Consider the following 18196-nt stretch of genomic DNA (forward strand, 5'->3'; position numbering starts at 1 on the left):
ACGTTTTGGCTTTGTTTGTGCTACGCAGACCAATTGTTGTATGACAAAGTACCGTACTTTGATGACATACACCAATCGGTATGCTCAGTGCTGCTTCAAATCGAACACTAATACAAACCCGATTCCAAAAAAGTTGGGACATTGTACAAATTGTGAATAAAAACAGAGCGCAATGTTGTGGAAGTTTCAAATTTCAATATTTTATTCAGAATACAACATAGATGACATATCAAATGTTTAAACTGAGAAAATGTATCATTTTAAGGGAAAATAAGTTGATTTTAAATTCCATGGAATCAACACATCTCAAAAAAGTTGGGACAAGGCCATGTTTACCACTGTGTGGCATCCCCTCTTCTTTTTAGAACAGTCTGCAAACGTCTGGGGACTGAGGAGAAAAGTTGCTCAAGTTTAGGAATAGGAATGTTGTCCCATTTTTGTTTAATACAGGCTTCTAGTTGCTCAACTGTCTTAGGTCTTCTTTGTCACATCTTCCTCTTTATGATGCGCCAAATGTTTTCTATGGGTGAAAGATCTGTCCTCCAGGCTGGCCATTTCAGTACCTGGATCCTTCTTCTACACAGCCATCGAAAGAGCTCTGAAAGAGACGACGTCTAGATGGGAGCATATGTTGTTCTAGAACTTGGATATACCTTTCAGCATTGATGGTGCCTTTCAAGATGTGTAAGCTGTCCATGCCACACGCACTCATGAAACCCCATACCATCAGAGATGCAGGCTTCTGAACTGAGCGCTGATAACAACTTGGGTTGTCCTTGTCCTCTTTAGTCCGGATGACATGGCGTCCCAGTTTTCCAAAAAGAACTTCAAATTTTGATTCATCTGACCACAGAACAGTTTTCCACTTTGTCACAGTCCATTTTACATGAGCCTTGGCCCAGAGAAAACGCCTGCACTTCTGGATCATGTTTAAATATGGCTTCTTTTTTGACCTACAGAGTTTTAGCCGGCAACGGCTAATGGCATGGTGGATTGTGTTCACCGACAATGTTTTCTGGAAGTATTCCTGAGCCCATGTTGTGATTTCCATTACAGTAGCATTCCTGTATGTGTTGCAATGCCGTCTAAGGGCCCGAAGATCACAGGCATCCAGTATGGTTTTCCGGCCTTGACCCTTACGCACAGAGATTGTTCCAGATTCTCTGAATCTTTTGATGATATTATGCACTGTAGATGATGATAACTTCAAACTCTTTGCAATTTTTCTCTGAGAAACTCCTTTCTGATATTGCTCCACTATTTTTCGCCGCAGCATTGGGGGATCCTCTGCCCATCTTGACTTCTGAGAGACACTGCCACTCTGAGAGGCTCTTTTTATACCCAATCATGTTGCCAATTGACGTAATAAGTTGCAAAATGTTCCTCCAGCTGTTCCTTATATTTACATTTAACTTTTGCGGCCTCTTATTGCTACCTGTCCCAACTTTTTTGGAATGTGTAGCTCTCATGAAATCCAAAATGAGCCAATATTTGGCATGACATTTCAAAATGTCTCTCTTTCAACATTTGATATGTTATCTATATTCTATTGTGAATAAAATATAAGTTTATGAGATTTGTAAATTATTCCATTCCTTTTTTACACACAATTTGTACAGTGTCCCCATTTTTTGGAATCGGGTTTGTATGTACACGTATTTGCATCACTTTGACCGTACTCTGTAGATCCTGGGAAAATGGCACGTTTGGTCACCCTACCTTGTCTATCTAGTCATGACGAAGATGTGTATATATTTCAATTTAACAGGCAACTATTTTTACAGCTACATTATTGTTCCAGCCACAATTAATCACAACAATGTATACATGATGACAAATGATTATACAGTATATAAATCATCAGTTTGTTGTTTTACACACATGCACAGACATTTTTTCATACATGCCATAGTCGTGAGATGCAAGAAACATATGGCAAGAAATCTGAAGACTCGTCCATAACAACAAAAGACAATACTTTATTGAAAGTTTTCTAATAAGAAGTGTGCTCTGCAAACACTACCATTTTTGACGATGGTCCGCTCGTTTTATTGCATTTAACCACAGCTGTCATCGTTTTTTTTGTCTGTCAGTGGCAGCAGATATGCAATCAAATTTCTAATTTGAGGCTGTATGACATCGATTCTGGGACCCAACATCACAACAAGATGATATTTTAAGCTCCTTTCATCGCCGAATCTGCACTGGTTTGAATGGGCCGCCTCCAGTTTCCCCTTTGTTTTGCTGCCTCCAGCTAGTGCTGTGACGTCGGCTGACCCTAGTTAACTGTGGTTGGCCCGGCCTTACATCACTCAGAAAACAACAGGCCAATCAGAAGAGAGGCTCATGAATATTAATTAGACAGGCCAAAAAAGTTTTGCTGCTTAATATTTCCAAGAAAACCATGATACATTTTCTTTCAGGATTCTTTAATGAATACAAATTCAAAAGAACAGGATTTTCATTTTTGGGTGAACTGGACAGTATCAGGTTCTCTCTCAGCAGCCTATGGAAATACTGCAGTCGAGGGGGATTACTGGTCACCACAGGTTGTTTGGTAAGACCACAAGTCTAAATATCATGTTACAGATTTCCAGTTCTCAAGGACAAGGCGTAGAGGAAGGGAGGGGGAACGGAGTGCTTCTCTTCCACGCAGAGACAGTATTTCACAGCTACATGCTCCAGCTCATTATCCCTGACCCGTGGTGTAGAATCAGTGCTTGGCGTCTGAGATTCCAGGCTCATTTGTTTTTCGACCTGACCTGAGAAAGTCCCCACATGGAAACTGCTGAGACTGACAAACGCAGACACAAAAAATGCCACTCTTTTCTACCCTCAAACGGAAAATGAGAAGCGTGGTACATTTTCCACACCACTGCATTTTATGGGGAATGAGAATGCTTAAAAATCACCCATCCCATCACGCAAGGTCCGCTGGAGATGATTACACCTGTAGAGGAGCCGCAAAACGACTGCGGCTTGAGATCGGGATGGTGTAATCCGAGGTGACACGCAAACATCTATTGCATTTTAGAAAACACAAACGTAAAAATAGATTCTGAAAACAATGTCACACCTGACATGCACTGGTTACTCCCTCTCATAAAAGTCCTGTAAACCTGATTCATGATTCTTAAACTGATTTATTTGGTCGTTAAAGGTGAAGTGTGCCATTTCTGCACTGCTAGCGGCATGAAATGAAACTGCAGTCTGTTTGATGAGATTGGACATTGGCTTGAGTTTGAGGTGAGACTAAGCAAAGGAAGACGAAAAACTTCTGTGCAAACCTGCTTGGTGCTGCTAATGGTGGAGCAAATGACATACTTCACCATTAAATATTATTCGCCCCTTGGAGATGATCACCTAGCACAACGCTGGGACATAAAACACAGCTCACAGTAAATTACACTGGCTAGTCATTTCTTTGACATAACTAGGAACCTTAATCAGATGTTAAGGGTAAAATCAATATGTGTTGACTGCAGTTAACGAGCAGTCATTAGATTTTATGAGGAACAATTCGAGTCTCTCAGGAAACAGTTCTAACTTCACACAGAGGAAAAGTGAAAAAGAGAGAGTGCATTGCTGCATGTCTAAAATCCTTTCAGTGAAAAGACACCCTGCAATAAGTACTTGTCATTAACCGCCTAAGCAGGATGAACTAGTGACAGAGCAAAACAAGACAAATAAAAAGAACAGCAAGATAAAGAAATTATGGCTGCTTTTTAAGCCAACTTCTGGGAACTCGTTACAAGGAAATTAATGTTTGAGAAAACATATTTATGCAAAGAAAACACTAAAACATTCTGTCTGTTTGCATTTCTCTAGTTTGGTTTGCATTCATTTGTAGTGCAAACACCATTGTTTTTTAACCTTCTGATGTAGTGTTGTCAAAAGTACTAGTACTACCAAGTTGACACTCACATGTAGGGCTGCACAATAAATCGAAACTAAAAATCGGAATCGCGATTAGACAGAAGCTGTGAATGTCATGCGTATCTTTCAGTGAAGCACGGTTCTGTGATAAGTAGTAAATCTCTATCTGTAGGCCAGAGGGTGCTCTCTCGCACTGAAACTCTGAAACCCAGGAAATCCCTATAGCAGTTGCTGAATAAACAGAAGATTTAAATGCTTTCATTGAGTCAACGTGACTAATAAACACACGACTACGGCAATATGTGGTTTATCTGAGTTCTTATAATTATAATTTTCATTATAATAAAGTATATCTATAATGCAATGCTAATCGACATAGCCTTTATCACCACTTAGAATACTATATTATATTCTGTGTAAGAAGCCACATCATCTCACAAAAGGATTTATTTCAAAGACTCAACTTACATTATGAAGTGAGTTTGGAGTAAAAACATGTAATTAAATGTGGTATTTTCACGTTTTCAGATGGAGCAGCATTTACTATACAGAGCCATAGTTCACTGAGAAGCTATGCAAACACCTTTAAATGTGGCAAACAATTTCTTTGATTTCATAATGGTACGATTATATCGTCTTAGAATTTTATTTTTTTTTTTTTTGCATAGCTTGTCAGAGAACTACAGCTCTGTGTAGTAAATGCTGCTCCACCTGAAAGCAGTTGATGGAGATTTACTACTAATCACAGAACTGGCTTTACTGACAAGCTGTGCACGACAATCTCATTTGATTGATCGTGCAGCCCACTTACATTTTTAAAGAATGTAACAACACCAGCTTTTCTGCAGTACCACTATTACAGAGTCCTGGGTTAATTTAGTTCCCGCTGCTTTCAAAAGCTCCCGTTTGTATTTGTGTGAGTACTTTGTGAATAGCATTAAAGATTTCTATTTACAACATGTTCTTGAAGCATTGACCAATGTAACCAATCACAGACATGTTTGTTGAGCATGTGTATGTAATAGCCAATCACAGAATTTGCTCAAAACACCGTAACGTTAGAACTAGTGCTGTGAATCTTTGGGCTGACAGCAAATCGATTCGATTCATGATTCATAGGTTTTCGATTCGATTCAAGAATCTTTTTTGCAAATTAAATACAATTCAATTCGATTTGATTCAAAATTAAATTTGATTCATTTAACGATTAGATTCGGCATTCTTTAAATGCATTCTCAGAATTATTTGAATGAATTATTTGAATGAATATATATTATAACAAGCATTTATTGTAAAATATATTATTTTCTTATCTTGGAATTTGCTGTAAGAAATCAAATACACTGCTGGACAATAATCAATCATTTGTAATCTATATTTTTTTCCTAATGGCAATTTTATGATATTTTTATATACTACAAACAATTATTCAAATTTTCTCCACAGAATTAGGTAGAATATATACTTTATAATTTCTGTACTGTAATAAATTATGTCAATTAAACCTGCATCATTCATAAATGTATTTATTTATTGTGTTTACTGTCTTCAGTTTCATCAGTTCATTCAGCTTTTTATTCAGACTAGCTGCAGATATAGCCTGGCACGTCTTAAGTTCTTTGAGCGCAAGATCACTCCTCTTTCAGTGCGAAAACTTCTTTATCTCATTTTCATGAAATAAAATGCTATAGTATTTAACTTTTCCTCTCCATCGGCGAATGATGATTCTAAAAGATAACTTACCCGATGTCTGTTTGTGAGCGGTATAGCCTGGCACGTCTTGAGTTCTTTGAGCACGTGATCACTCCTCTTTCAGTGCGAAAACTTCTTTATTTCATTTTCATGAAATAAAATGCTATAGTATTTAACTTTTCCTCTCCATCGGCGAATGATGATTCTAAAAGATAACTTACCCGATGTCTGTTTGCGAACGAACGAACGCTACTTTCATGCATCTGATTATCAGATAAACCTTGCGCTCTTATTTGAAGGTTGTTGTTAATGCTGTGGTTATTTTAACAGTTTCCTTCATACACTTGGTTCAATGACATTGTAAAATTGATAAGCTACTACTAAATATTGTAGTTTAATTTTCTGTAAAATTGCTTTGCAACGATTTGTATCGTAAAAAGCGTTATATAAATAAACTTGAATTGAATTGAACTGAACTGAAATTAAAATATATGTATCATCCAATGGAACTGTGCCTATGCTTTAGATGATTACATTTTTGCTCCGTCCATGCAATAAATGTGTAGCCTTCGACTGCTCAGGTAATGCTGTCGGTATGACCGAGAGCCATTGAAAAACTACGGAAAAACTACTTCACTTTAGCACTACTAGCCACGAGTACTAAGGAGAGACCACACATCAGATGACAGCTGCTCAAAAAATGTTTCATTGAGATGAACGGAGCGCGAGTGCAATCCTGTGACTAGGCATGGGCCGGTATGAGATTTTGACGGTATGATTGTATTGTTGTTACAGCTCTGAAATGTGTTATTTTTAAATGACTGGTTTTTTTTTTTTTTTTTTACTAGACACAATATATTTTGTTTTTGAGCAACATACAAAATATTAGAAACAGTAGAATTAGTTTATTTTTTCTTTGATTTGTTTCCTAAAAAGAAAAACAAAGACTGATATCTTTATTTAACCTAAATCTGGAATTACCGTTATTTAATTTTAGTTATATAATTCATATACATATCATTTATATCATTTCATATCATTTAGTTATAATAATAATAATAATAATAATCATACACATAATTTGATTCAATAATAACCCAATTTGAAGCAAAAACAGAATGTTCTGACAAGCTTTGTGAAATTATACTACATTCCTGTACGAAACAAACAGCAGAGGCTCTGAATGAGCTGCATATTCACTCTCTGACAGCAGGAGGCACCTCTGGAACACCAGATACAGTGTTTCCTTGGTTACCACTGTAAACAAACCTGCCTGCTCTGAAAAACTGCTTTAATATGAACTATACAGAGATGAGATGATAAGAAAATACCTCGTACATTTTTTAGAAGACAGTCAGCTCCCCTCAGAAGCACATTCATATAAACCCCCAAATCAATTTTGAGGATTTCCTTCCAATAGTTTGTGCATCATGAACAGTGAGTGATCTGCCTGCTACAGTATTTTTCTCTGTGCGTCCATCTTCAGTGTCTCTGGCTTGTGTTAACGGGCATTAACAGACTTCATATTTTCACATAAATTACATTTTGGAAAATGAATGCATTGCAACACAGTTTGTGCAAGTCCAGAACAGAGAGTTGCAATAAGGCAAAAAATGGCCGGTCGCCCATCACGGAAAGGCCAAACTATACTTCGGCTCCACGCACCGTCGGCATTACGTCATTTTCGTCAACAACAGGGCTCGCAGACAGCCATGCACCCCGGAGTACTGCACATGTGTCGAGCTCATCCGTCCGTGCTCATCTGTGGTTGAGTATACTTTTAAGAGCTGTGCAGACACGGCTGTATGCGAGATGGAAAGGAGTACACTTCACAATTAGTGTTCCCGGGCCTTAAGTTCTGGGGGCAGCTCCTTAAGTTCGGCCATCCTACACATGTGAGTGACCGCTCGCTCTCACCAAGAGGAGGAGAAGAGGTCAGTGTTACTCTCTACACTGCACTCAGCCTGAGGGATTCCTACTCTTTCAGTCTTTGAAGATACATGAAAAACCACAGGAACAGTATAATGGTTAATATTAGTGGTTTTGAAACAGTGAAATTTTCAAATTGCGGTATACCTTGAAACCGGTAGTCGGCCCATGCCTACCTGTGACAGTCACAGGCGGTAAATGGAGCGCGTGAAGGACAGATGGGAGGCACAAACACTATTCAGGTGTCCATTCATTCGTGCTTATAGTAATTTAATGTGTATATATTTTGAAAGCATTTGAATCACTATAGAAATCGTGATTCATTCGATTCTTAGCATTTTATATTTTGATTACTGTCCGAAATCTATGATTCACAATTCAAAAATCCATGTTTCAAGATCGATGCATAGGCTATGCATTGTCAGGGTTTGTAATCAATGCATCGAGAAAACGAGTGAATCGTTACAGCCCTAGTTAAGAACCAACAAAGTATAAACACAATAAGTGATATGTTGTGCTGTATAGACTAGACAGTTTTATTGTAGGATTCAGTGATCGTAACTTCTCTCTCTTTTTTGTACTATAATCTATGTACATAATTTTGGTGCATGCATTATTAAATCACAAAAATAAAACCGTATTCCTTTTTCAAAATAAGAATAAAAATCACTCCTAATCTAAAAGAGAGTAATAAATATAAGAGGTACGCGATGCATTATCTACGGTATGTTGAAGTCATGTTGTCATAAAAATAACATAAGATTGCTCATAAAATTATAGGTAAGAAATGTAACATAACCCTGAATCATTAAAAACAGTTTTTAAAGATCTGTTCAATCTGCCAGTGAGTATTTATTTGTTAAAACTGAGCCCAGATCTGTCTTCTTTTATGCTATCTTCTCTAGTACTATAATATTAGCACCAACTGACCTGATCTCAGATCAGAAACTCACAGCAACAGCTATTCATGTACGCACATATTAATGCTGCCCGGGAGTCTGTGGGACAGTGATGATTATTTCAATCATGTGCCATTCTCTTTGCAATTTATCTCTCTAACTGTCTCCATCTATCTCGGTTCACAAGGCATTTGATGCATTTGCTGGGGGTGGTTTTGTAAGCCGGCATACAGCCACGAACCAGAGGACAGAGAGGGAAGAAAAAAAAACTTTTTTCTACAGATCTCTGTATCATAATAGGAATCAATGTCTCTTCCTGAATCTTAAATTAATCTTACAGAGTAAATGCTGTGCTAAGAGCTTTGGGAATTTGCACAAGCATTTGTTTCTCTCTTCTTCAACATGGGATACAGCATACATAGGCTAAAGGATTTGCTCTTTTTCTCATCACTCGCTCTCTTTCTTCTTACCCATGGGTAAATGGCAGTTTATAAAGAATATAAACATGGTCAAACCACGATGGTCTGTAAGACCTGGAGAAAGTGATCCACTGGCATTTCCAATAATCTCAGTTGGTGAACGCAGAAGGTTGAAGAGGCCACAGCAAATAATCTGTCCCTGATAAAACATCTACTATAATACAATAAAATATTTTTATTTATATGCTTGCAAAATAAACCAGCAGAAGTTAACTTAACCATGCAAACCAGCTAAATATTGATCCCTAGGTAAAGCTTAATTTCTACCAATGTATAACTCCAAGTAATACTCTACATTTTGTATTTTTATTGGATATGTTTACGCATTTGTTTAATTTTCTATAGTTCAATTAATGTAGAAGCAACCCCTAGGACCTGCCATATTCAAGTGGTGAACAAAAAGTGAAACAAACATGTGACAAGGCTGAATCTCCAATGCATTTAGTGCACTTTATTTGCAATACAATAATGACACTGGCATAAATTACTATGCATTAAGTTGTGATGATGTATATCAAGTAATACCCACACTGACAATACATACACAACCATCTTCAAAAAAAAAATAAAAAAAAATAATGCTTTGTTTATGGTAGAATACTATACACATTGCTACTAAAAGTAAACTCAGGTATGTGGTCTAAGTCTTTACTGGAACATTACATTTTACTTTTCTAAGACACAATTATGGATCAGTTTTTAATTTAATGGAGCATAATTACACTAAATACCTAATTAGCACCTAACATGCTTATAAGAAAGGCCTTTCTAAAGCAATTAAGCAAAAAGATTGTGTGGGATTTGGGAGTGTGGTGACTGTTGGAGTGCGCTGGTTTAATGAAACTCCCACTGCATCTGTTTCCAGCCACGCAGCCAGTAAAGATTTGTTTAGCAGCCTGTGTATCACACCAAACAGTGTGAACACCTATGTATGTGCGAATGTGTATTTGTATGTCGCTTTTTCTTTCTCTTCTCCTTCCTTTCCTCCAGCCAATTACATAATTTAGTTAAGGATTCAAAGATGAGAGCTACTCGACATGACATCATGAGCCATCTGTAAAATATAGGAGATAAGAGGGTCAAGTTTTTCTCAAGATTTCGCAGCCACGCAAACATCTCCAAACCCCAGGATGCCTATGCTGATTTCTGCCAATAAAACATTCAGAGATGTTAGCTAATTACTTGCAAATTGCATCTTTCTTAATAAACGAGCAAATACACTTATGAAGCAGTCTTGTTCCTCCCGGCTTGCTCAGTTTTTCTCTCTCTCTCTCTCTCTCTCTCTCTCTCGCTCGTTTTTTCATTGCTGTGATCGAAACGGTCCAGAAACTGAAAAGAGGTTTAAACTCTGTCCTTCTGTCATCATGCTTCTCACTACAAGATATCGTGCTGCTAAAAGTCCTTCCAATTTCTTAAAGAGAAAAGGAGGGATTATCTGTGTGTTATTTGCTACGCTGGTCATAGCCCCAGCTCTTCGCTCTGACAGAAACACTGACGTTCTAAAGCCAAACCCTACCGGTCTCTGCAGAAATCTGGTGATACAACTCGTCTGAATATCTTCCTTCATGGCATGCTGATGTGCCTTTGATGAAGAGATGGAGCCACACAGCTTTTGCTGAGAAGTGAGACAGGCTTGATGCCTGATGTCATACTTGAGTTTAGCCACAACCCCAATCCGTGAGTTGAAAAGTTAGTATGGAATGACCACTTTTTGACAACATTTTCTACACATTGCATAGGAAAAAGCATCACTTCACCTATAAAAAGTACTTTGTAGTCCTTTCAGTTTAAGACACATTTCTGATTAAATTTTACACTGTTGCCTGCAAATACACTCTCAGTCTTTGTGCCCTTTGAATTTGTTCACCCAAAACTTACCTCCATAGGCTTAGCCTTCCCCTGGCCATGGGGTCTTATGGCAAAAATGCCACGTAATTGGACAAAAATGCCCCTGCACAAACAAATTAAATCTATTGCTAACAAAATGAAAATTAATAGAAAGTGTCGACTGTGGCATTAGATTTCATTTTAAGCGTTTTTACAGTTTTGCGAATTATAACCAATCCCACATGATTCTGTTGAGCTTAGGAATGCAATGGCCAGTCAGAGGCGTTCAGATGAGTCATCGCTGAAACTCATCAGCTTTGTTGAGTGCGTGCACATTCGCTGACTGAAATCCAGACTCTTGTAAATTCTTTCATCATAAACAGCAAAACACAGACGTACGTACAATGTGAATAAGAGATTAATTTTGCAGTGTAGACAGCCTCAGTGATTATAAGGAGAGGTTTTTTTTTTTTTTTTTTTTTGAGAGTGCTTAAACTCCTGATAGATCAAAGTTAGTGATAATGTTACTTTCTGGAGGTTACAATTTATTCACCATTTGAATAACCGTGGAAAGGAAACTTTATATAATTATCGATTTCTAATCTTTTAATTAAATTGTAATCACGTTAAATACAAATTTAGTCCCATTAAACATATTTTATTAGACTACATGACACCACTGTCTGGTTTTTGCCTAAAAAGACATGATGTTTGTATTTGATAGATTTGGCTGCTTTTAGCCTTACCCTACAGTTGGTTCACCCTTTGCCTATGCTTACCACCCAGTTACAAAACAATATGCTATTTATTTATTATTATTATTATTTTTTTTTTTCTGTAAAACACAAAATTAAATCCTTTTAGTTTTTGCTTGTTTTGTTGTGGCTTTGTTTTTTGGAACTTGACATCTGTGGTCATTTCACAAATGCAGTATAAAAATTAAAAACTTAAAAACATCACTTACATAAATACACACCATGTGGGTTTGAACCAACATGAAGGTGAATAAATAATGACTTTCGACTATTTCTTTAAGAAATTATGCTCAAACAAGAGCCTCAATCCCATTCCCCATGAATATATGAATAGTTGCTCAAAAAGAACATGCTCCATGTTATGCCGATGCTGCAGCTTATTATCAAACCACATATGCCTTAGTGTGTTAGCGCTCTTAGACCTTCAGTCACTCCCTTGGGCAAAGTGAACTCAAGAGTAACAGCCAGGAAACGCATTCTATTGCATAAGTGCAGATTTAATAGAAGAATGGCTGCACCAAGCCTAAAGCTGCAAACGGACTCTCTTTCACACTGGTACACAAGATTTAAAGCTCTGTGGTTTCAGTTGGAGATCCTACAGCTGATTCTGCCCATTGAATCCCAGGAAATATTTTCAGTGGATAGCATGAAGAAGTGCACATTGCCTCTGCAAAAGCATCAAGTTGTTTCATGAGTAAATTACTTGTGCAACACTGCAACTGAAAGCAGTTGGATGAGAGAAAGAGATGGAGTGCACATCTATGACAGCTATGGGACAAACTTTTTTAACTGGTAGGATTAAAAAAGTATAAAACAGAATACCATTTTCCCCTACTTTCTTGCTACAGGATTCATGCTACATCAACATTTTGAATATGACCAGTCATGTGAGTCTTTGCAAACCATCTTTCAAACCAAACCTTCAAACCTGCCTCATGCTGTTCATATAGATAAGAAGACAAGGAAGATTGTTTGTCTTAAAAATAAATCATTTGAATGCAAATTCTAAAACAAAATTCAAAAACAAATGGATGAAACGCTCTGGCGTTTATACACTCTTTACATTCGATGTCGATTTGCCTGAGAGCCCCAAAAGATTTACATCCAATCCAGAGATGTGAACAACTGCACCTGCTACATTCGTTATTAAAAAAAAACGGTTCCGCACAGCGCTCTTAAAAAAGATTAATTAATGAGTCTGCACTATTGCTGGACTCAAATCTGCTCTGCTTCTTTAGAGAAGTGCAAATGAGCTCATGCTCTTGAAAAATAAAAATCCTCAATTCCTCACAAAGAACAGAAAAATACATACAAAAAAAATCAACAAATCATCTAACCAACATTTGCACATACAGTGTTTAAAGAAGCAAAATTTAGGATGAAGTTCAACACCGTCTGGCAGACACCATTTTATCTCATTTTAATGTATACCAAAAAGCATGTACACAGTTTTAACAGTATTTATCTAACTAGTATTTATTTCTGTTACTTGCTTTAAATGGCAAGAAAGTAATTCAATAGAGACTTTTCTTCAGTTTTACTAGTAATTAGATACTAGCACTTCCAGTAGCGATTAGTGTGTATATTCATTCAGACGCTAGTAACATGACACTAGCATGAATATGTGACTAGTACTAGTATGAGACACTAGAATTTATCCCAACAGTCACTGTTAACATTTCTAGTTACATTTTATTTCACTTGTGATATGTAATATTAGTCTAAACTGATACTTTATGGTTCAATACTAGAAACGATGGAAACACACTAGTGTCTCCTAAAAGGGTATGATGTGTATGTAACTAGTACTACAAAAACTTGAAAAGATACTAGCGAATATTTGAATAGTTGGGGGGGGGGGGGGGGGGGGGGTGCAATTTGTTACCAGCAACAAATTGGACAGTAAGTACTAGTATGTAATGGATAAGCTTTTGTAACTAATTCGATAGATAAAATAGCTCTGGGATACACAAGCATGTATTTATAGCATGTTGAAATATGTTACAATAATGGAATTGGGAAACAATATGACAACAAAATAAACTGATCATCATCGTCATCTCCATACTAAAGTCTTTCAACCAGTGACTGCGCGAAACAAACACGCAACATCGTGCACAAGAATTTAAGAGGTATGTCCGAATAGTTTGACAGAAGACAGCGGGACTTACCTTGATCAAGAAGTCGCAATGAGTGCTGGAAGGACGGGTCCAGAGAATCCTTCTCCGCCATCAGTTCTGGCAAGTACTTTTCGTTATCCATCTCCCCCCTTGCGTTTTGTCCGACAAAAAGCTTGTCACTTGTAAGAGGAGAAATGTAAGATCCTGCTGTTGTCCTAATGCAACCCAAACAAGATGAGCACCAGTCAGTGATTCTATCAGCGGCCGGTGGGCATCTGCAAGATAATGTGGAGTTTGCTTTTTTCTTCAGGTGCGATGGTGATAACTACTGTCCATGCGCTTCCCAGATGATTCGCTTTTAGCCCATCTGCAGAAAATTCGCCGATGCCTCCGTCCAGTCAGAGTCCTCCAGTCAGACTGCCGCTCTCAACTGTAAACAACAGCTTTGAAGCTCCCCCTGTTGTATCCACGGACAACGACTGCAAGTCCCAGATCCCCATTTGATTGGATGGAGCTGGTGCCGCTTGGCGAGATATCGGATACCCAGATGTCAATCATTCTCTGAGGGCGGGGCGGGTGTGGAATTGTCCGAGGTGCTGCAGTTTCTCGCGAATGTGGTGATTAGAGATGGGAATCGGAAGGAATCTTGATGTTTGTGATCCTTGCCCAGATTTAATTTGAACATTATTAAATATATATATATATATATATATATATATATATATATATATATATATATATATATATATATATATATATATAAACCTTCTTAGTTTTATTTACGATAGTAATAACCTTCAATGGTTGAGTCAGCGACTCAATCAAAAGTGATTTTGACTGACCAATAGGAACTAACTCATCACGGAAATTTTCTTTTATGTAATTTTTTGAGGATTTGGATAATATTGGCCAAGCTGGGTGTATTTTATTCACTAATGCAACTAATCAGATTGTTGCACTGTATGGTTTTAGTAGTACATCATTTTAGTATGGAGGAATGCATGTTCAAGAACATTTAATGGAATCTAAAGCAGCGAAAACCACTCTATATTCTTTTAAATGTAATCGTATTCATTAAAATTAACAAAAACAATGAATAGCTAATTTAACTAATAACAACTGAATAAGTAGTGATTTGCAATATTTTGGGAAGAGGCCTTACTAAAAGACCTTGGGCTGATTTGGCAGATTTTACCATGTGTATCTTGGGTGTCTCTTGTTTCTTACGTACCCACTATACTGCCATGAAAATATTTTAAATTGTGGAACAATTCAGAAAAGAGGTGATCACAGCTGCTCCAAAACCAAACTATCATTTCAAGTGTTACACGAACTACAAGTGGAAAAGAAGATTTGTGCATACCTGCACAGACACAGAGAAAGCATAATGATTTGTGAGCCAAAAGATACAGGTATATACAGACCACATAAAGTATAACAAAATACATGCATTCAGAAAAACACATACCTGTTTATCTGTGTAACCCACAACTATAAGGTCAAAGTGGTCTCATGACTACAGGCTTACCAACCACAGATATACTCTGCCTCAAACAAATGCCAAAACACAGCAGCATTAGACACCAATCAAAACTGATGTGTTGCCATGAGGGACATGCCACATGCATGACCATTAGGTGCAACAGAGACATGCCCCAAATTAAGATATTGTTTAAATGAACAGCTGAAATGTAGGGGGAAAATGTGAGCTTTTTTACTGTAATGCCTGACCTCCACAGACAACCTGGAGAGGGTTAAACTAAATTCAAGAGCGAGTCATGTATCTGTATAATGGTAGATCAGCGATTACTGATGAGGTCATGCATGAGTAATATGACAGACTGAACACAGGAAAGAGATGCTGCCAGTATTTCACTGGGGAGCGATCTGCTTGCTCATGGAGTTATGTTTGGTAGCACCATGTATGTGGTAGTGCGGTAGTACATTCATAGTTTGCTCCCTTTGTTGTCTCCTGGATTCAGTCAATAAAAAATAGATTATTTTGGTAAAAGCACTCTCAGATTACTTTCCCTAAAGAGACACAGCCAAAGGAAGAGAAAAAATCCATTCACCGCTGTGCCCTTTTTCCTGTTTTGAGGGAAGGGTGGGCGAAGAGGTTAAAGATCACTGTAGGAGCAGTGATCTGAACACATTTTTTCATACCTAATTAATGCATGGTTCAGTCACTGTAGTGCATCTCAACTTCCATTAGAGGCTCACACTCTCAGCAGGTTCTTTCACCTCACTGCTAATGACCGAACTCAAGAGTCACCACAAAGGAGCCCCATAGAGAGCCTTCAGGTCACAGTTTTGTTCAAGGCCATTTTCTGTTACCATCAGTGATGATTTATATCCGTTTGTCAACAGACAAAAAGATAGGCCGAAGAGCCAAACGAAACAAAGTCGTCTAGTGGCGAAGTGGGCTGTCTCATTAAACCAGTCAGAGGTTGTTCTCAAGTTTTCAGTTGTCAGAAATGGAAAAATAAAAAGGTGGAGGCTTAGGTGGGCGTATTGGAGTGTAGGCTGCGGAAACAAGTTGCATAACTCTGAATGTCAGAGTTCTGATGAGCCAAGCCCACTCTATCTTCACCAACCCTGATCCACGGTTCTGAGACCGAAAAAAAAAAAGTTATATGTATATCAGCACTTTTATGTTCTTCCGCATCAAACTTTGAGGTGACGCTCTGTATGTTTACTGTGTGGATGGAAAGCTTCAAGCAATCGATGAAATGTTTATTTATAGGTACCAGTGGGTTGAGTATATGGAGAGGTTAGTTTTGGGAACAGCTAAAGTTAGAGACCGGAGACAGCTGATATTGTATACACTATGCAAACTAAGGGGTGAAAGAAGGTTAGCACTATCTGTTCGAACCTTAAAAACAGCCTTTAGCTGCAATCACATTAATTTTTACAAAATTACTTCGGACCACGCAACACTACAACTACTGCTCACACTTACATGAAAATATAGTCCGTCTGCAACTTTAAGAAACAAAAAAAAAAAAAAACAAATGGACATGGTAAGATTTTGAAGACCCAGCATACATGATCACTGCAATTTTGAATTATGGTACCTTTTTACACAAGTCTGCCTCTGAAAAAAAAAAAAAAAAAAAAGTTATTGCAAAGCTTAAGGGGCAATGTTTTAATCTCTGTGAGGGACCATTAAAAACAAGCTCAAAAGCACTAATCTCCTTCTCTGAAACATGACTTATTTATAGATATGGTTGCCATCTGGTGCTGTTCTTCTCCAGTGTTTCGGCACAAGATAAATCTGCTCCATTAATGGGCCTTTGTCTTTGCATCCTGCTCCTAATTGCAATATATCACACCATTAAACAATAAATATACTTTCCTGAGTGGTTTTGTTGGTTACAATATGCTGGTTGTTTCAAACGATGCATCCCAGTGGTCGTTTCTGTGACAGAGAGTGGTTTTAATCATATCTTAGGAAGGTTACCTGCTTGACAGCGCTACTGGGAGACTCTCCATTTAATATCTGTCTCAAAAATACCACCTTAATTACACAGCCGAGGGGAAATGACTAACGCCCAAGGGTGCTGTGATTCTTTTTGTCCTAACAACAAGAAGCCAAACATCTGCAGGCATTTGTTTTCACTATACAGCCATTAGAGTACGACAGAAAGTCACTCAATTTTAAACACTGCTGTGTTGTCATTTTGACTTTCTCACTTTGGTTCGTTGTAATACTGTATTTTAGAAATGATGTTAAGTTTAAAGACCTACACGCCGTCTTTAATGTGTAAAAACAGATAGCATATGCATGCCGTTGCGACTAATGAATTCGTCTCCTGACAGGAACAGAGCTCACCTCAGGAATGAAGAGTGCTGACATATACGTAGCAGCTAATTTGAACGTTTTACCACTGTCACAGGGAGGATCTTACAGCCTGCGTGCCTTTCACTACTATCCTGTCCCTCACGAGAAGAAATCACACAATGCCCGCTAAAACGTGACACTCGCACGTCTTTTAGCGCGCGCGAAAAAGGAGCGAGTTCTGGGAGGAACGCGCGCCCGCATTGGAAGTGGCAACACTGGCTCCGTGTGGCCATAACAGGTACTTCCGCTCTTTTAAGGATGTTAAGTGAGTCAAGCTCAAAGTTCAGTTCAAACCTGATTGACAACTCATTGGATAACTATTTGATCTCCAACCTGCCTTCAAGACTTTAATACCGCAGCAAAAAAAAAAAAAAAAAAAAAAAAAAATTTTCTATGCTTGTCAGTCAAGACAGTACCGAATTAGTGATGATTACATGTTTTGATTATGAATGTTGACTTTTGACAGGTGTTCGTAAGCTATATGAATTCTGTGTACTGTTGATGAAGAATAACGTAAAAGATAATTTTATTTAGCCGTCAGACAAATTACTTTGTTTGCTGTGGTCCTGGTTATCATAGTTATTTATTAATTTATAAGAAAAAACAACAAGCTATTTTGAATGGATTTGCACATTTTCTCAGAGAGAAATATTCCCAAAAGCTAACAGACTGAGATATGGTTATTTGACTATTTATCATATGGTGATTACCAAAAACTTATATTATTAATATAAAATGAACATAAATAATAATTAAAATGCTCCCTTAGTAATGTTGC

At 37.7% G+C, this 18196-nt stretch overlaps 1 protein-coding gene across 3 annotated transcripts in view; it reads right to left on the reverse strand.

The window, feature by feature from the left end:
- Positions 1 to 17520, reverse strand: part of LOC109074713 (KH domain containing, RNA binding, signal transduction associated 3) — a 174767-nt gene extending 157247 nt beyond the window's left edge. Inside the window, exon 1 of one of the 3 annotated variants that reach the window (XR_006157407.1) lies at positions 13629 to 14123. Coding sequence is in view for 1 of the 3 variants with exons in the window: in XM_042746045.1 (XP_042601979.1) it covers positions 13629 to 13719 (91 nt within the window). In the remaining 2 variants the exon portion in view is untranslated. Of the gene's footprint in view, positions 1 to 13628; positions 14124 to 17409 lie in introns of those variants that run through there. The other 2 variants (XM_042746046.1, XM_042746045.1) reach the window with 2 other exon arrangements.
- Positions 17521 to 18196: the final 676 nt, after the last annotated feature.

The sequence above is a fragment of the Cyprinus carpio genome, chromosome B19 (genome assembly GCF_018340385.1).
Source record: "Cyprinus carpio isolate SPL01 chromosome B19, ASM1834038v1, whole genome shotgun sequence".
NCBI lineage: Eukaryota > Metazoa > Chordata > Actinopteri > Cypriniformes > Cyprinidae > Cyprinus > Cyprinus carpio.